Genomic DNA, 21,005 nt, shown 5'->3' on the forward strand with positions numbered 1-21,005 from the left:
TAACCCAACCCCCTCCAATGTACAGTCATTTACCTAGTATGGTTTTGTCAATAGTCCAATGTACAATTTTGTTTGTTTGTACAGTGTGTCCCCCCCCCCTCAATGTACAGTTTTGCTTGTATATACAGTGTGCCCCCCCCCCCCCCCCCCAACCACCTCCAATGTAGATTACCCAGTATGGTTGTCAATATCCCAGTGTACCCAACCCCCCCCCACCCAACCTCCTCCAATGTACAGTTTCTACGTCAAATGTATATACTCCCTTTTCCTGACTCCTTCTGTATCACAAACAGTACTGTATTTGCAAATCTGGTATGTCATAAATGTATAGATGTAGCAGTACTGACTATCTGTATGTCATGTATGTCATATATGTCCTGATGAATTGAAAATGGGGGACCCTGATGTAAACAAGACGAAAGTCTTTCTCTGGTCTGCATCCCCTTAACAATTGTGTGTATTGAGCTGTACTGTATTGTACCCATTCTGCAATCTGTTAATAAAGTTTTCAATCAATCAATCAATCAAGATATTTTCAGTGCCAAAAGAACACAACTGACACGATGACCTCATAGGTTGTAATTAAATGAAAGCAGAAAGGCGTAACAGTGAGTGAGGTTTTGGTCTGTGCCAAAAGGGCATACTTGAGCTTACACCCTTTTGGCACAGAACAAAGCATCTGGGTAGAGCATTCTGACAACACTCTCCTGTAAATTGGATATAATGCACTCATGCCCCTTTGGCTCCAAGTCCTCAATTTAAAAAGTGGTGTCTCAGTGTTGGAGACTTTGTTTGACTTCTGACTCCCATGAAAGCCAGGAGTTTGTCATGTTGCCCTAATTTGTAAAGTCACACCAGAGGATGCCTCTAGTCTAGTCTAGAATTGGTGAGGAAAGTTTGAAAATGTGATTGTCTGGTACGCAATGATACATCTTCTGGTGCAGAGTTCAGAACACTACTGTGCAATTAAACACACTTGGATTTAAAAGGCTCAAGGCCTTCCTGTTGTCCATAAAAACAGTTTCTCAATGATTGTAAGCAACCCTGGGATAACAACACAGAAATAATAATAATAATAATAATAATAATAATAATAATAATAATAATAATAATAATAATAATAATAATAATAATAATAATAATAATAATAATAATAATAATAATAATAATAATAATAATAATAATAATAATAATAATAATAATAATAATAATAATAATAATAATAATAATAATAATAATAATAATAATAATAATAATAATAATAATAATAATAATAATAATAATAATAATAATAATAATAATAATAATAATAATAATAATAATAATAATAATAATAATAATAATAATAATAATAATAATAATAATAATAATAATAATAATAATAATAATAATAATAATAATAATAATAATAATAATAATAATAATAATAATAATAATAATAATAATAATAATAATAATAATAAACGTTATTTGTATAGCACCAGAATTGCAGCTCAAAGTGCTTCACAGCAGTACAAAAAGACAGGCATAAAAAGAGCACAAAATTGGCAGTTTAAGAGCAATGCATAATGCAGACTTAAAAGTACATTTACATTTACATAGTAGGCATAAAATAAGCATAAAATTTGCAGAAAATAGACAGCAGAAAAATATACTAAGTCAAAATAGAACATTAAATCACATCATTATTCATATTAGGATCTAACATCTTAACCTGTTAAGCCCTAGCCATATTTTCAAAGCGCGGCTCTCCGATTTGATCGCAACCAACAAGACACGGCCCACACACACACCACAGACACATGCTGCGATCGCGGGGAAAAAATTATCGGATCAACGCAAGATTGATAATATATAGTCCTTACCTTGTCTATGATGTACTGCAAAAAGAATAATCCAATTATCTGATCGCCATTCCAAATACTGATCGCGATCGTGTGTCCAACGTTATCCACCAAAGAAAATGAACGGGGGGCGGGGACCCTCGTCAATGCCATCCCTATAAGCCATCCCTATAAGCGTTTGTCTTGCTGGAGTGTTTAGACCCCGCCTGCACGCTGCAGCTCGGCCTAGAAAACAAACCACATCGTTTCAAATGAAGTGCAATAGCAGCCGCAAGGCGTTAGGCGGTGGTATCGGACCGTTGCGGTCTCAGACAGAGTGCCACACAGTTCTACAGCATAGCAGGATGAATTATGAATGGAAATAGCGAATAAAATAAATAACGATCCAGCGGAGGTCAGAGTGGTGCGCGACTGCTTGGAGTGCGCGCCGGTACAGAGGACGCATCTGGAGTGCGTCTGCGCGGAAGAGCGTGCCAGGCTCGGAGGTCTGGATGGTGCGCGTCTGCTTTGAGTACGCGCCGGTACGGAGGGCGCATTTGCTGCGCGGAGGTCTGGAGTGGAGAGCGCGTCTGCGCGGAATGCACGCCGGTACAGAGAACGCATCTGCTGCGCGGAGGTCTGGAGTGGAGAGCGTGTCTGCGCGGAATGCGCGCCGGTACGGAGGACGCATCTGGAGTGCGTCTGCGCGGAAGAGCGCGCCAGGCTCGGAGGTCTGGATGGTCATCTGGGCGTCTGCTGCGCGGAGGTCTGGATGTGCGTCAGGACGCCTGCTGCGCGGAGGTCTGAAGTGGATCACTGGGATACCTCCCGTGGAAGACTAGGGAGCGCTGTCCAGTATCTCCCTCAGGCAACGGCGACAGGAGGCGAAGGCTGGAGCACATCTCACGCCGGAGATGAAAACAGCATAAACAGACAGAGGACCTCCCGAAGGAGTCTAGGTGATAGAGAATATGATACGGAAGTATACGGCATGTTACGGCATGACCCCACGAGAGACAGAGGGGAAGAGCCAGGTACTTAAAGCCCAAAGGGGTGCTAATTAGAATACACATCAGGTGCGGGAGGTAATTGAATAATCGAACTAGAAGTGTGAGTTCGGCATTAGACCAATCAAACACATAATGACAGGTAGTACAAGGGTGTGGCTGCTGAGAGCAAACGAGAGTAAAGAACGCGAGGGTGGGGGCTAGTGAGGTGAGTGAGAAGGGAATTCCTAACAGTAGACTTAAAGGAACAGAGAGAGTAGGTGAGCAGCGGAACAAAACCTCACAGTACCCCCCCCTCAACGGGAGCCACCCGGCGACCCAAAAATACAGACAGAGTGGCAGGGGACAAAACAAGGCAACAAACAAAAAGTACTGGGCCAAGCCAGCAGGGGAAGCCACAACAAAAGTGGGGCTAGCAAAAGAACAGGGTAGCCGAGGGGTAACTAGGGTAGCTGAGGGGTAACCATGGTAGCTGAGGGGCAACTGGAGGAGCTGAGGGGTAACCAGAGGAGCTGAGGGGCAACCAGAGGAGCTGAGGGGTAACCATGGTAGCTGAGGGGTAACCATGGTAGCTGAGGGGTAACCAGAGGAGCTGAGGGGTAACCAAGAGGAGCACCGGGAAAAGGGCTAGCAGAGGGAAGGTTAGCTGCCAGGGCACTGATAGCTACAGGGCCTATGCTAGCTGTACTGCTACATCAACATAGAGGCTGCGCTAGCTGCCGGAGCTAGGCTAGCAGAGGGAAAGGGTAGCTGCCAGGGCACTGATAGCTACAGGGCCTATGCTAGCTGTACCGCTACATTAACATAGAGGCTGCGCTAGCTGCCGGAGCTAGGCTGGCAGACAGGGCTGGACCAGCATGAGAGAACAAGCTAGCTGGAAGGACAGTCCTAGCTGTGGGGAAACTGACCTTGCTAGCTGAATGGGCAGTCCTAGCAGTAGGAGCAAACTGACCTTGCTAGCTGAAGCGGCAGTCCTAGCAGTGGGAGCAAACTGACCTTGCTAGCTGAAAGGGCAGTCCTAGCAGTGGGAAAAAACTACACAAAAAGTGGAGGCCATGCAGAGGGACCGGGCTAGCTGCCTGGGCATGGCTAGCTACAGGGCCTATGCTAGCTGCAAGGGCTGCATTAACATAGAGGCTGTGCTAACAGCCGGGGCTAAGCTAGCAGACTAGGGCCATGCAGAGGGACTGGGTTAGCTGCCAGGGCATGGCTAGCTACAGGGCCCATGCCAGCAGCAAGGGCTGCATAAACATAGAGGCTGTGCTAGCAGCCGGGGCTAAGCTAGCAGGCTGGGGCCCTGCTGAGGGACTGGGTTAGCTGCCTGGGCATGGCTAGCTACAGGGCCTATGCCAGCAGCAAGGGCTGCATTAACATAGAGGCTGTGCTAGCAGCCGGGGCTAAGCTAGCAGGCAGGGGCCCTGCTGCGGGACTGGGTTAGCTGCCTGGGCATGGCTAGCTACAGGGCCTATGCCAGCAGCAAGGGCTGCATTAACATAGAGGCTGTGCTAGCAGCCGGGGCAAAGCTAGCAGACAGGGGCCATGCTGGTAGTAGAGGCCTAACAAGCTGCAGGGGAGCTAACGAGGCTAACAGGGAAGCAAAACAGGGCTAACAGGGGAGCTAACAGGGCTAACAGGGAAGCTAACAGGGCTAACAGGGGAGCTAAAGGGAAACAAAAAAAAAGGCAAACTCAACCACACCGTCTGTGCTGGCTGGGGTCGTCGATTGGTCGGGTCGTACTGTTATGGTTTGTAACCGACCCCAATCGCACAACACAAGACAGGTATGAGAGTAAGCCAAGAACGGGCATTTATTGAAAACAAACAGAAAAAAGGCACTGTCCCTTTAAGGGAGAACACCCATACTGGATAACAAGAAAAGGGAAAGGCCCAGTGCCTTTAAGAGGCGAGCTGGCTAAGGGGAAGGCAAAGGGAAGGCTAAAGGAAACAGGGCCGGGGCAAAAGACAAGGCAGGAACAGGGAGGAACTAGGAGGAACTGGACAGGGAGGACTAGGAGGACTAGAGAGGGGAGAAGGGACAGAGGCCCGCGGAGGCGGGCTGGGGACAGGGAGGACTGGGAGGACTAGATAGGGAGGACTAGGAGGACTAGAGAGGGGAGAAAGGGACAGAGGCCCGCGGAGGCGGGCTGGGGACAGGGAGGACTGGGAGGACTAGATAGGGAGGACTAGGAGGACTAGGGAAAAACAGGGTAAGGCCTTGGAACAGGGCGAGGGCAGGAGCTGCATACTGGGACTGAGTAAACAGGGTCAGGCCTTGGAAAAAGCAATAATGAGGTTGCTGCTCTGCAGCTTCTCCCGGGATGGTAGTCTGGGGAAGCAGGTGGGAACATCAGAGCCGCTCTGCAGACCAGGCGTTGTGCGTAAAGAGCGTTGGAACAGAACGGGGCGAGAGCGTCGCCACCGGGGAACCGGTTGTCCAAGCGGAGGTCAGAGTGGTGCGCGACTGCTTGGAGTGCGCGCCGGTACAGAGGACGCATCTGGAGTGCGTCTGCGCGGAAGAGCGTGCCAGGCTCGGAGTTCTGGATGGTGCGCGTCTGCTTTGAGTACGCGCCGGTACGGAGGGCGCATTTGCTGCGCGGAGGTCTGGAGTGGAGAGCGCGTCTGCGCGGAATGCGCGCCGGTACAGAGAACGCATCTGCTGCGCGGAGGTCTGGAGTGGAGAGCGCGTCTGCGCGGAATGCGCGCCGGTACGGAGGACGCATCTGGAGTGCGTCTGCGCGGAAGAGCGCGCCAGGCTCGGAGGTCTGGATGGTCGTCTGGGCGTCTGCTGCGCGGAGGTCTGGATGTGCGTCAGGACGCCTGCTGCGCGGAGGTCTGAAGTGGATCACTGGGATACCTCCCGTGGAAGACTAGGGAGCGCTGTCCAGTATCTCCCTCAGGCAACGGCGACAGGAGGCGAAGGCTGGAGCACATCTCACGCCGGAGATGAAAACAGCATAAACAGACAGAGGACCTCCCGAAGGAGTCTAGGTGATAGAGAATATGATACGGAAGTATACGGCATGTTACGGCACGACCCCACGAGAGACAGAGGGGAAGAGCCAGGTACTTAAAGCCCAAAGGGGTGCTAATTAGAATACACATCAGGTGCGGGAGGTAATTGAATAATCGAACTAGAAGTGTGAGTTCGGCACCAGACCAATCAAACACATAATGACAGGTAGTACAAGGGTGTGGCTGCTGAGAGCAAACGAGAGTAAAGAACGCGAGGGTGGGGGCTAGTGAGGTGAGTGAGAAGGGAATTCCTAACAGTAGACTTAAAGGAACAGAGAGAGTAGGTGAGCAGCGGAACAAAACCTCACAGTTAACTCGTTTTTGGAAATTAATGTGTTAAGATCATGTGTACATAAAATCGAAGCAAATTAATAAAGGGAAGATGATTAAACAGAATGTTTTGTAGATACAGTACTGAATTCTGCCATCCGGACACATGCAATTTGAAATATTATTATAGAATATAGAATACCAGGCCTATAAATGATCTTATTATAGCCAACTCGCACATCTATGGATCGGGCCAAATCTCCTCTTTCAAATGGCAGAGTTCAATTTGGATTTAGTATCTCCAGGCGTGCAGCGAGAACCGTGAATGAAATCTACTGTATGTACAGTTCCATTCTTATAATGGATATGGCTCCACCATTTTGGATCGGATTGCAATGCGGATTGTTGCTAAACGTTCACAGAAGGTAACACACTAACTGTGCTCCAATTTATGCCAATAATGTTCAGTTTTGTGATAGAGAATCCAGAGAAATAAGAGAAATAAAAGAAATTCATACAGAAGTGATTTGCTTGAGGAAGCTGGAATCGGCTAGGAAATGTAGTTTTTCTAACTTTCAACGCTCATTGAGAGATCTGGATGCCCTCTCCTCATATGACTACAAACGGCGACACGACGCTAATTCAAAATGGCGGATATTCTCTAAATTATGAAGACATTCCATACACTAAAATCTCACTAATAACACTTTAGACTATTGGTAAACAAACATATTGTTGAAAATATACACTATGGCTGCTGTTTTGACAGGATTAAGGTCTTTATTCTTCGCTACATTTGAAGAAAAAAAACGCAACATTATGTCATACAGTCTGGAGAGATTGATTTATGACGATGTCAGATCTGCGGTCCGCCGCTGCTCAGGCTAAAGAGGTAGGTAAATAGACATAAAAAATCATGAAATTGGCAGATACACATAAAATAGACATATCAGCCCAGTATTTTAGATGCTTATATAATACGGTTGATAAGAAAAGGGTAAAAAACGAATTGCTTCAGCACCCAGAGCAGTACTTTGCTCTTAAATCGGTCTTAGTGTTAATCTATCCAAGGCCATAGGAATAACACCCTGAAAGAAATATTTTATCAAGTGGTTTTCCCCTTTAAAAAAATGTTTACTAAACTTTTAGAGGCGATGAAATTAGCATTGGGTTGTATCGTGAATGAATGAATGAATGCATGAATGAATGAAAACTTTATTTAATAGATTGCAGAATGGGTACAATACAGTACGGCTCAATAAACACAATTGTTAAGGGGATGCAGACCAGAGAAAGACGTTTGTCTTGTTTACATCAGGGTCCCCCATTTTCAATTCATATTGACATTTATGGGACATACAGGTATTTAGTACTGATACATTTGTGACATATAACACATAGGCCTATGTGTTCTAATTATAGTGCTTCATGCCTGTCTACATGTGCTGTATCTGTGGGCATGAAATAATATCACCCACGGTCACCACGTCACCTCTTCCTGGTCAGGTGGGGGGACGCACCATGTTACCTATCCGCTGGATGCCGCCGGAGAGCATCATGTATCGGAAGTTCACCACGGAGAGCGACATCTGGAGCTTTGGTGTGGTCCTCTGGGAGATCTTCACCTATGGCAAACAGCCCTGGTACCAGCTATCCAACAGTGAGGTAGGTCGGCATGGAGCCTGACAGGGGGGACAAAACGCAGATTTATTCCATGTATATTATATCTCACATAGCACTAAACTGTAAACAGTCTTTGGAAAAGCTACTTTCTGCCAACTAAGGAAATGTCCCTTTAAACAGAGCATTTCGTTTTAAAGGAACACGCCAACAGATACCAGTTTCCTCTCTGTGCGTTCAGTAGAAAGATATCTGGCTGCACGTTAGCCTAGCTTAGCACAATGAATGGAAGCGGACAGTGCCGGTTAGCCTTCGGGAGAGGTGTTAGTTGGACAATGCCTAGGCTAACCGGCACTGTCCGCTTCCATTCATTGTGCTAAGCTAGGCTAATGTGCAGCCAGATAGCTTTCTACTGAACGCACAGAGAGGAAACTGGTATCTATATTCTTGTCTCTCTCTGGAGAAGACAGTAAGCTAATTTCCCAAAATGTTGGCGTGTTCCTTTAAGAGGTAAGCGCGTTCACTAAATCAATCAAAATAGTTTTCATTGAATGTCTATCTGTGGCTGTGCCTGTTGTCAAATGGCATGTCAGTGTTATGTAGGCTACTGTGTATGTTGCATGTAAAGAATAATTTCACAAAAGCACTTTCTCCTACTGAGTTGTGTGACCAAGGCAGCTGACATGTTAGAATATTATACTGTATACAGCACTGAGCAATTCAAAGTCAATATAAACACAAGGAAAAAGAAAATGTTTGAAGCACTGGAGTTAAAGAAATATTCAGGAAATCTTCTAGGGAACATTTGCATTCTAGTATACATCAGTGTAGTCTGCTTAAATACATGGGTCTTTAGTGCTTTATACACTCTCCAACTGATCAATAAGTTCATAGTAATTAAAGGCAGTGCAGTCCAGCCCTTAAAGCTTGCGCACCAAGAAGTGGGACTCTGTCACGACCGCAATTGCGCCATTATGGGCTGCAACCCTCTCTCCTTTCAAGAGGAAGGTATATCACTTTTCCCGTCCACTCAATTCTAATCTCATTGGCTGTCATCTTTGCCCAGGGCCAATGAGGTCTAACCTTGTTACCCTAATCCATCCCGCCATGATAGGCGGGCATAATTATCATGTTGCTTAATAAGCTATGACAGGGATAAATCACTCCCAAAACACTCTACCCAGCGGCCCGTTGTGGTAGGGGCAGGGCTGGCTCTGACCAATTGGCTGCCCTAGGAAGGATTTTATCTGTTGCCCCCTTGCATCACAGTTTATTATGTGCCATATGGTAAAGGGAGAGAAGAAGACGAAGAAGTTGTTTGTTTGGAGAATTTCTCACTCGCCGTCCAAATGAATGAGCCATTGTAAAACACTTATTTTCCATGGGATTTTTTATAAATGTTGGAACTGTGTTGACAGAGTCACTTATGGGGCGACAATAACTTGGTCATGATGACAAGGTCCTCTCACTTCAGCCTTTAATCGGCGTGGTTTATTATCACATTGCACATTAGTACATGAGACCTTCTCTCTGTGAGAGGTAGGTGGGAAGAGACAGAGAGGGAGGGAACATTCCCTTAAATACCCTCTTACCTGGCGCCAGCGTCAATAGCTCTGCCTATAGCGCCCTCTTGTGGAAACAGTTAGACAGTTACATGCAATCGTATACATCACATAACTTTAACACTCCCACTTACGGCTGTCTTGTATACTGTACAACTTTTTCAAAAACAATCTTCAAAGAAAATAGTACAGCTCAGAGCATCAAAAAGAATATGGCAGTCAATACTACATAACAGGCAATATTTACACACCAAACATGACCTCTGCAAATCTTCTCAATTTCAGTTTGGAAACAGGCTTCGTCATAGCGTCTGCAACCATGTCGTCTGTAGGACAATAAACGAGTGTCATCCTTTCTTCTCTGATGACAGATCTGATGAAATGATATTTTATATCCACATGTTTACACCTCTGCACACAGGGTTTCTAGCAATTGCAATGGTTCCCTGGTTGTCTTCATAAACAACAGTTTTCTTATATACATAGGTATCCATTCCTTCGAGCAGTTGTTCTAGATAAATACATTCCTGTATTGTCATAGCTAGAGCCATGTATTCAGCTTCACAAGTTGATAGTGCCACTGTGGGCTGCTTCTTTGTTTTCCACGAAACCAGTGAGCTGTTTGTGTTCAAACTCACACAATACCCTGTGGTACTTCTTCTGTCTGTGGTGTCTGCCGCCCAATCTGCATCACTGTAGGCTTTAAGCCCTAACACCGGTTCCTGACAGGCAGCGAGCGAGCGAACTGGAGATTAAATCGCGCGCGACACTGTCCTGATATGACGCGGCGCGTGTCCGAGTGTGTCTGTGTGTGTGTTTACCTGGAAGCACACGGGGGGAAAGCAGCCTGCGATTCTTGACCAATAAAAAGTGTTTAGGGGCGGGACTCGGCCGCGTAATCGCTCAACTAGAGACACAGCGAGCGAATATTTGAGGGGGGGACGACATCGCCGCTCAGTTCGCTGTTGCTCGCGGCAGGTCAGGATAGTCTGATTGTAAAACGAATACATTTTAATCATTTTCGCAATCACGCTCGCTCGCGTCGCTGCCTGTCAGGAAGGGGTGTAAGCCCTCGCTGCTCTTTCTGAAACAAAGCTGTTTATCTGCTGTACCTTTGAGATAACGAAAAACATGTTTTGCTGTAATCCAGTGCTCCTCTGTGGGGTCAGCAAAATGCTGTGACAATTTACTCACTACAAAACATAGGTCAGGGCGAGTACATGTTGTCAAATAAATGAGGCTACCTGCAGCTTCTCTGTACATTTTTACATCTGTCAATTTCTGAGCATCCTCTTGGTAGTCTAGTTTTTGATCACATGGTGTTTCCCTTGTTCTACATTCTTGCATGTCAAAACGTTTCAGGATCTTTTCCACATATCTCTTCTGGGATATTTTTACACAACTGGCAGACTGTTCGAAGTCCATGCCTAGAAAATGCTTTAACCTGCCTAGGTCTTTCATTTTGAATCTGGTGGAGAGCATACTTTTCACCTGCTCTAGGTTTCTAGTGTTGTCCGCTGCGATGATCAAATCATCCACCCAAATGACAATTATCACTTTTCCTGACTCTTTTGACTCCCTTGAGTAAACACAGGGGTCTACTGGGTTCTGTAGGAAGTGATCTTCAATGAGACAAGTATGAAGCATCTTGTTCCAATTTCGCCCAGACTGTTTCAGGCCATAAATGGATTTCTCTAGCTTACACACTAGCTTCTCTCCTTTCTTCTCGTAACCCTTCAGGTTGTTCCATGTATATCTCCCTATCTATGGGTGCGTGCAGGTAGGCTGTCTTCACGTCCATCTGGTGTCAAATCAAACTGTCCTCAGCTGCTTTCTGCATCACTACTCTTACACTGGTCAGATTGGCTGTGGGGGAGAATGTTTCACCGTAGTCTATCCCCTCCCTCTGACTGTAACCTTTAGCTACAAACCTGGCTTTGTACTTGTCGTGGCCTTCAATACCCTCCTTGATTGAGTACACCCATTTTCCTCCCACTGTCTGTCTGCCCTCTGGTAACTTGGTTAGAGTAAAGGTGTGGTTGTCCTCTAGGGACCTCATCTCCTCATCCATTGCTCTCTCCCATTCCCTTGATTCAGGGGACACCATCGCCTCTTTAAATGTCTGAGGTACTCCACTCACTACTCTGTAGCAGTAATCAATGCTGGTAAGTGTACTGTCATCCTCGTCACTTTCTCTCCGGGCATAGTCTTTCAGATACTTTGGGGGTTTGTGTTCCCGTGAACGATACCTCCCACTGCATGAGGCACGTGACGTCACCCTCGGGTGCTCCTCGTCATCATCCTCTGGGGGTTGCTGACTGTCTGTCTGCACAACTGTGCTCAGTACACTAGGCTGCGGTGTCTCTGTTTCTTCACACCTTACTCTGGAGTCCAGCTCTGGCTCCTCTGTCTGTGTCTCGTTCTCATATGTTGTCTTTGTGACAAATTTGACTAGCCTGTGTTTTTGCACTTTCCCTTTACGGGGATAATAGACAAAAAAAGCGGGGCTTCCTTTGTCGTGCCCTACAAAGAGTCCCTTTTCACATCTGGACTCGAGCTTTCCTCTGTCCTGCTGGTAAGCATAACACACTGATCCAAATTTGTGCATTCTAGCTAGATTACATTTCTTTCCTGTCAGTGCTGTATACGGGGTGGTGCCTGTGTGCTTATTAAAACACCTGTTTCTGGTGTAAGCGGCTTCTTGTACCGCATAATGCCATAGGCTCTTAGGTAAGTTACCAGCTATTAGCTTACAACTAGCCATTTCGAAAAGAGTACGTCCTTCCCTCTCTGCCACCCCGTTCTGGTGTGGGGAGTACGGACATGACGTCTCATGTCTTATCTTGTTCCTTCTCAACAGTGATTGGGGAACTCTCTATTTGTGAACTCGGTTCCGTTGTCGGACCTCAAGCATCTTATGTTGCCATAATGGGCTACGTGACGTCTGCCAGGAATTTCTCCGTGGCCTGGAGTGTGTCACTCTTTGCTTTGTGAAAGTAAACAAACACTGCCCCTGTACACACATCTGTAAAAGACTGTACATATCTAAAGCCACCTATGGACTCGTTGCTTAATGGACCGGCTAGATCTGTGTTAACTAGCGCAAGTGGTACCTTTACTTTTTCTGTGGGACTTCTGTTTCTCGATTGAGTGAACTTCCCCTTTATGCACACTTCACATTCTTTGTCAGGTCTACGCTTTTCACCTTTAATGTGCATGTCTTCTGTCACTGCTTGCAGTTTCAGTAAATCCTCGTAATTACAATGACCCATGATCATTCTCATGCCATGTCTGAATATCGTGACTGACAGTCACATTACACATATCATTATTATTACACTTGTTGTTGTCATTACACTCTGTTTGTAGATAATACATTCTCTTGTACACCTCTATGTTAAATCGCGTACCGTCAGGCTCTACAAGAACATCTTTACCTTCATTGAAGAACACTTTGGCACCGTTTGCAGTAGCAGATTTTACAGAGAATAGTTCTTGTGGGAACGAGGGTATGTAGAGAGCGTTCTTTAACGTCACTGTACACCGGCGCCCTTCACTGTCTATGAGGCATACCTGTACGTCTCCTCTCCCCTGCGCCAACCCGTAAGTGCGCTTCCCGTCTGCCAGCTCCATGCTGTGTCTCTCCGGCTCGAAGGTGTTGTCAAAGTTCTTGAATCGATTCCTGTCGTTGATGACGTGGGACGACGCACCTGTGTCCACGATCAGTCCCTTCCTTTGGGCCCGCTGCTGCTGCGTTGGCTGGGTGACGTACGCTGTCTGCGCCCCGAAGATGAAGTCCTCTCGTCCCGCTACTCTCCGGGCGTCGTCTCGACTCGTCTCACGTCCACCGTCGTCGCCATCTTGTCCACAGCCACTATCTTGTCCATGCGCGTACCGTGCGCTCTGGTCGCGTTTCTTTCTACACACTTTGTCTGTGTGCCCCGTGGATTTGCAGAAGCTACACCAAACAGTCTTTGTGCAGTTATCTTTCCGATGCCCTTTTTCTCCGCATCGCCAACACACCAGTTCCGTCGTGGGCCTGGTCTTCTCTCTCGGTGCTGCCCGGGCCTTCAGCACCCTCTCTCCCGCCTCCGCGGCAACTGGGTGGGTGTCTTCTGAGGCCTCAAAGTTCCGCAACTTGGCCTTGAACTCTCCCAGCGACATGTCCGCTGAACCATGTGTCACCAGTAGTGTGAACGGTTTATACAGCTCCGGTAGTCCTCTCATAACCATTGCCATCATTAGTCCATCGCTTGGTGCTTCTCCTGCACTCTTAAGCGCCGTAATGATCTGCTCAGCTCTGATGACGTATTCGGTCACAGTCTCGGTGTGCGCCTTCTTCAGCGCGGTTAGTGTTATGTAGAGGGATACGATTCTGGGTCTTCCCCGTCCGATATAATGTTCTCTCAACACTTTCAGGCTCTCTCAGCCTTTGTCCTTAGTGTCGCGGAATATCAGCCCCAAGCTTGTGTCGTCTAGCAGTGGTGCTAACTCACAGTATGCGTCTGCATTTTGCTTGGTGTCCAGGGCTTGCGCTTCTGCCGTTAGTGGTCCCGTGGGGGCCGTCAAGATCGCTGTCTTCAGTCGCACACCGTGCATGCAGCACAACATTCGCTCTTCCCAGAGATCATAGTCCTCTGCTCTTCCGTTGAACAAGGGCCATTTGCTCTTCCCTTTGGTCGCCATCCTCTTTTGATGGTAGGCGTAGCTTTAGCTCCCGTTAGCTTAGCTTTAGCCACGCGGTGCTCCCGGTGCTAAACTAGCCTATACTTTAGCTAAACTTGCTACCCTTATTATTTCGCCCCTGCGTGATCTGGGCCCATAACCTGTTGACAGAGTCACTTATGGGGCGACAATAACTTGGTCATGACGACAAGGTCCTCTCACTTCAGCCTTTAATCTGTGTGGTTTATTATCACATTGCACATTAGTACATGAGACCTTCTCTCTGTGAGAGGTAGGTGGGAAGAGACAGAGAGGGAGGGAACATTCCCTTAAATACCCTCTTACCTGGCGCCAGCGTCAATAGCTCCGCCTATAGCGCCCTCTTGTGGAAACAGTTACATGCAATCGTATACATCACATAACTTTAACAAACTGTACTATAGATAGACTTCAGTATTTCGAAATAACTAGTAGTATTAGTAAAAAAATAAAAATTATAAAAAATATATATAAGAAATTTGTTGCCCCCTCTGGGTGGTGGCACCCTTAGCATTTGCCTATACTAATACTGCCTATGCCTAGAACCGGCCCTGGGTAGGGGGCATGTTTGGGGCGGTTGGCCTTGGCTCCGCTCCATAGGAGAGAGGCTGATAGAAAGTTTTAGCGTGATGCAGCTCTCGTGCCGACAGATATCTTCTGTTAATTTGATTAACGGTCTCCAAAGAGTTTGCGTCACGACCCCTTTAAAAACGGAATTGCTGAGGCCGGGCCACGGACAGGAATCAGTCGCAGTGAAATGCACTCTCAGTCTCACGTCCTTCATGGTGATTTATTCACTTAAGCGCGAGGGGCGTGTGAACTCAATCAGTCATTCTAACAGTGATTATGCCACATGGCATCATCTTGGATTTCAGCGTGTCTCGACTCTGTTGAAAAGTGGCTATTCTGGGTTTGGTTGCGCTTATTCATGCCCAAGGCTGTTTTGGCCTTAGAGACGGGAGTGAGTAAATTGGTTGTTTAGTTGAACACATTCCTTTTAATATGTCCCTTAGTCTGCCCTTGAACACCATTTATTAATTTATTTGCAAAACCTGTCTGAGGGAGTTTGATTGATTGATTGAACATTTTATTAACAGATTGCAGAATGGGTACAATACAGCAGAGGTGGGACCAAGTCATTGTTTTGCAAGTCTCAAGTCAATCTCAAGTCTTGGTACTCAAGTCCCGAGTCAAGTCCCAAGTCAAGACTGACAAGTCCCAAGTCGAGTCCCAAGTCCTAACCTTTGAGTTTCGAGTGATAAACAAGTCATAATACACGCTTCACCAAAAAATTTCATTATCAACTTGTTGGCAAAACATAATCCAATTTCTATAAATGTAATAATATTCAGAATCAGGGTTAGTCTTACAACTAGATACATTTGGGCAAGAGCTGCTTGAGAAAACCAGTTCAGGAGTATATTGAGAAAAAAAAGAATAAGGATCACCATATCCATTTTAAAGGTAGGATAACAATAACCAACATATTGTCTTCCCACTTGGACCAATCATTTATTTAACGTCTGCCTGCCCTGCATATACAGTCTATGGCACATGATCCATAATAGCAGACCTCGGTTCAACTAACTAGTCTACCTTAACCCTTTATACATTTTGGGGTATAAAAAATCTGTACTGAAATGACAAGGCATCTCTGAATTAGGTAGTTTATTAGGTATTAGAATTAGGTAGGGCCTAATTCGTGTGTGAGTTCTTTCTCTCTCTCTCTCTTGGATCAATGACGAAAGTATTTTTCTGCTCTGCATCCCCTTAACAATTGTTTGTATTGAGCCGTACTGTACCCATTCTGCAATCTGTTAATACAACTTTCAATCAATAAATTTTTTTAAGGAGCAGCAGTACTGTTAGGCTACTGCTGGCCACTCATCAACCGAGACATTGCTGATTGTTTATTTATTTTATAAGACAAGACTATGACTACCAACTGCCTAGCCAGCCGTGTATCAATCTTGGATGTAATGATAACGTTACCACACTGACTGTATTGATGGCTCATTGATTTAACTACTGTAGCTAGCAAGCCAAGTTACTTACCGTTATTTGTGCAGCTGCAAATGTCGAACAAAGTTGGAAGTTGTTGCTTCTCCATCTGTGATTTTCGACCCGCACGTTTTGCATACTGCAATTAGTTTTTTGTTGACCACCACATCGTTTTTATAAGCAAACGAAGCAATCTTTGGCATCATTTTCTACTGGATCCGTCGTTATTAACATTCGTAACGTTACTTCTTCTCGCGCAAATTGATTGGATGCTGTCGGATTGTTTCAAACAAAGTGGGCAGTAGTTCTTTGAGCCAAGACACAATTTACATTTAACTAAAACGTTCTTTTCTTTGTGCTCAACAAAAGAGAAATAGTGAGAATATCCAATATCATGTGTAAAAACTCGACTACTGGACACCGCCATGACAGTCTAACAAGTAAACAAAACATGCCCACAACGTGTCTCCGCAGGTGAAACAGGAGCCAGGACTGCGCGAATGAAGTGTCTATTAGCTGGAAATGAATTAATTCACGGCACTTTTCTTTTTTTTTATCCACTTTTTCTCCCATTTTAAATTTTTCTCCCATCCCAATTTTCATATCGTCCAATTCAACCCTCCCCTGTCTTCGAACGTTGTTTCTTGCCTCCCACAAGCCGGCTGCAATGTGGACTAAGTCATACATAGCACGAGTCCCCTCCGATACTCGAGGTAACAGCCGTCGCATCTTTTCACCTGCGCGGCTCGATCTTCCAGCATCCCGCCCCCGTCCCTTCTTGATTCTACTGCGCAGGCGCACCAACCGACCTGTAGGAGTCGCTGTCCACAACGCCCGATCCCCACCCTTCAGTTTCCCTCCCCGTAATACGGCCAATGTGTATTACTGTGGACGACCAGCTAAACTGAAAGCAATGTGGAGAGTGGGGCTCGAACAGGAGGCATCCTGTTCGAGCCTAGTCTCCAGCATTCGTTGCGAGCGCCTTGCCCACTGCGCCACGTAGCCGCCCAATTCATGGCACATTTAATAACATAATTTTTTTATCGTTGGGCTTGGGGGAAGGTATCAAGTCTTCTCAAGTCAAAAGGCTCAAGTCCAAGTGAAGTCACGAGTCATTGGTGTTAAAGTAAAAGTCGAGTTGCAAGTCTTTTTTGATTTGGTCAAGTCAAGTCTAATGTCATCAAATTCGTGACTTGAGTCTGACTCGAGTCCAAGTCATGTGACTTGAGTCCACACCTCTGCAATACAGTACGGCTCAATACACACAATTGAGGGATGCAGACCAGAGAAAGATTTTCTTCTTGTTTACATCAGGGTCCCCCATTTTCAATTCATAACATTTATGACATACACGACATACAGATATACAGTACTACTGTTACATCCCGACAGAGTTCAAATTTGCAAATAAAACAGAGTCCCTGTCTGACTTGGAATTAGAGGTTAAATCGAACATCCTTCAAATTCCAAAATGCATAATGTTGTAAATGTAAAGTAAATGCAGATTTTTTTTTAATTTAATTAACCTGTACGTGCAATTTCCTGCAATATAGAGCCTTCAATCTTGACCAATAAAGCTGCTCTTTTCACTATAAAACTCAGTTAACCATAACGTAGTTATGGTTAGATTTATATATTGGGGGGGGGGGGTATATCATATTTTTCATATGATCAAAAAGTGGTGGAGCAAGAGCATACCTTTGCTCCCCCAAGTTCAATAGTGGGAGAGCAGAGATGCTCAGAATGCTCTTATGGCCAGGCGTCTATGATTCACTGATACAAAGTAAAATAGTGCAGTGCAATAAAATAGTTAGTAAATAGAATAAAATAATGCAATAGTGCATTGCAATAAAATAGTTATCATCGTATTTTTTCGGGAGGCCGGTAAGGAGTGCATTACAGTAGTCGAGTTGGCTTGAAATAAAGGCATGGATCTGGTTTTCAGCGTCCTTTTGATTTATAAATGGCCGTACTTTAGCTATATTTCTAAGGTGGAAGAATTAAGTTTTTGTCAACTTGTTGATTGTGATTTAAAGCTTAGGTCTGAGTCTACCATGACACCAAGACGTAACTCACTCAAATACAGTTAGCAGCTGGATAGACCACAGATGGAAATTAGCTTCTGCTAAATCTGGTGCAAACATATTTTCATGTAACAACGATGAATTGCCAAAAAAAAAAAAAAAAAAAATTTAAATAGATTCGGGGCTTTTCAGAAAACATTCGGGGCTTGAGCCCAAGTAGCCACCCCCTAGCCCCGCCCCTGGTGCACACGCATGCACACAAGAATGTCCACTTGAATCTGCACCAAGTACCCACCTGGCTACTTTGCATAACAATAGCTCAGGTCATCAGGTGTGTTCAAATACTACAGTTGGACCATTCACACAAATCCTGTGGATGAAACGTGTTACATTCCATTCCTAGAGGCAATTAGGCAGCATCTTTATTTGCGAGGGAACATGTATGCGCATGCGCGGGAGCACATGCACCCGCGCACGTGACGTCATTAAAACACAGTGCAACCCCTTATGAAATTACCATTGCACCACTGGGTATGGGTATGGCTATGCGAGACTACTCACTCACTCACTCACTCACTCACTCACTCACTCACTCACTCACTCACTCACTCACTCACTCACTCACTCACTCACTCACTCACTCACTCACTCACTCATGGTTAGCTACTCTGCCCCTTGTGGCGGCTTTCAGGCATGACACTTTGTGTAAGACCAAAATTCTCTGCATCAATGACACTGTGTGTTGTGTGCTAAGTGTAAACCTTACCTGCTGTAACCTGTGGTGTGATGTCAGTGTAGTGTACTATACTGTAGGTGAGAGTGGACCTAGGTAATTTTTCTGGAATTAAATTCCTATGGAATTTACTATTGAGACACCAGGTGGTGTCGACCATCTAATCTAGTGTTTTTCTAGTGCCCCCCTATCTGCCGCCCATGTTCCATAATGACCCCCTCAACCCTCTACACCCAACGGGAATAAAAATGTTGGCTCTCAATGTTATGATTATTTTTTGTTTATCATAGGTATATATGAAATTCTCATCCATTAATATTTGGCTCAGTGTGTTGGGTCAGTTAAGCCTGTCAGTGTTGTGTGTCAAATGAAGGCTTCTAACAATAGATAGGGTCTAATAAAATTGTAATAATCTTTTCTTAAATATTTCTTATACGTTTTACTAATACGTGAAGTGTGAATAAATTAAACCTTACTAAAAGTAAACCTTTTCTTTGTTAAACATAACTTTTCCTGTTTCTTTGTGGGATTTTGGTGGGATTGTGCTCACTGCATGCAGGCCCTTCTCTGGTTACAGTCAAGTGGTTATATTATATAACAATGATGATAAATAAAATGCCCCCCTTTCAACAATTCTGCACCCATCATTCAGCCATAACATTAACTTCAAACCAGTGAGAAACTAAATCTGCCAGTGGGGTGAGATAATTGACAGATCTCAAGCCTGCACTCTTTTCTTGATCCTCCAAACACAACTGTGGAAGCAACCGTTTTTGATTGGAGTAGTGTTGTCATGATACCAGAATTTGGACTTTGATACCGATACCGGTTCTAAAACGATGCCACAGCAAAAACCTAAAACATCAGGAAAAGTAATGGAATATAATATTAGATACAGAACATGGAACATTCTTTATACAATAATTTGTATTAATAAATAGATAGGTAAAAATGTGATCTGTAATATTTTTTAAATGTTTTATTATAATCAAGACATGAATGAAATAAATTAAGTTTATATTCAATAAATATAAATGCATTTTTACATTCTACCCATTCACTCACACATTCACACACCGACGGTGGAGGCAACCATGCACGGTGCCAACCTGCTCATCGGGAGCAATAAGGGGTTATGTGTCTTGCTCAAGGACACTTCGACACGCTGTGCAGGAGGAGCGGGAATCGAACCAGGAACCTTCAGATTACGAGACGACCACTCTACCTCCTGAGCCACTATATAAGGGGATGGGGGGCAGGTGTGCACTCAATGAAAATGTGTTCTCTTATGTTGTTTGGCCACTGAGTCTCAGGTTAAAAAGATTATTCATTGCATAATTTCTTCTTTTTCTAAACGTGGGAAACAGGACCCGGACACCACACAAGGGTTAAAGGGATTTCCCCTGTTATTCCTGTGTACGCTGCTCTGTCCTAAAGCTAGAACTCGGAGAGAGAACCTTCCGTTATGTCCGTAGTGTCGCCTGGATGTAACATCTATGGCTGCTCCATAGATGATGAATGGACACTCCTGCTCTGTGGGGACAAAACATGGACTTCTCACACCCAAACGTAAATGTCTATTTTAGTATTGCTAAGAGGCACAGAACATTAACCTCATTTGGGTGTAAGAGTTCACTCTGTTCCTTCTCTATCTCTCCCTGTACAGGCCATTGAGTGCATCACTCAGGGCCGGGAGCTGGAGAGACCACGCACCTGCCCCAAAGAGGTGCACATCCTCATGCAGGGCTGCTGGCAGAGGGAGCCCCATCAGAGGCTGGTCATCAAGGACATCACCAGCCGCCTGCTGGGCCTGGTGAAGAGCCCTCCTGTGTACCTGGACATCCTGGGCTAGAGAGGGGAAGGGGGGGTAAAGATCAATGTCCTTGAGAAGGGGCATGGGTGGGGGGGGGTTGAGGGCGAGAGAAGAGTGGCTAATGAAACTGATCCTAATTAAGAGATTAAACATCTCAAAATAGTAAACATCTCAAAACACACACACACACACACACACACACACACACAGCACATTGCGGGAACTTGAGCTACCTAACTGGCCAATGTTACTACTGTACGTATGCTGCCAGCCTTGGAAAAGTGTTCATCATTCTTTCCATTCCGCCCGTGTTGACAACGCTGACAGCAAAATATGTTAGAAGTAAGAAATATGGCATCATTGCAGGCCAGCAAAAAAGAAGTACAAGTTCAATTTAGCTTAACCGCTGATTTAAAAAAAAAAAAAAAAAAAAAAA

The 21,005-nt window shown here is 45.2% G+C and overlaps 1 protein-coding gene across 1 annotated transcript in view; it reads left to right on the plus strand.

Annotated features, from left to right (window-relative positions):
• Positions 1–20,608, plus strand: part of ntrk1 (neurotrophic tyrosine kinase, receptor, type 1) — a gene marked incomplete at both ends in the record, with an annotated part of 104,333 nt that extends 83,725 nt beyond the window's left edge. Inside the window, 2 exons of the mRNA XM_084336624.1 lie at positions 7,619–7,777; positions 20,423–20,608. Of these exons, the coding sequence (XP_084192750.1) occupies positions 7,619–7,777; positions 20,423–20,608 (345 nt within the window). The remainder of the gene's footprint in view (positions 1–7,618; positions 7,778–20,422) is intronic.
• Positions 20,609–21,005: the final 397 nt, after the last annotated feature.

Source organism: Notolepis coatsorum (assembly GCF_963971535.1).
Source record: "Notolepis coatsorum genome assembly, chromosome: 19".
In the NCBI taxonomy this organism is placed as follows: domain Eukaryota; kingdom Metazoa; phylum Chordata; class Actinopteri; order Aulopiformes; family Paralepididae; genus Notolepis; species Notolepis coatsorum.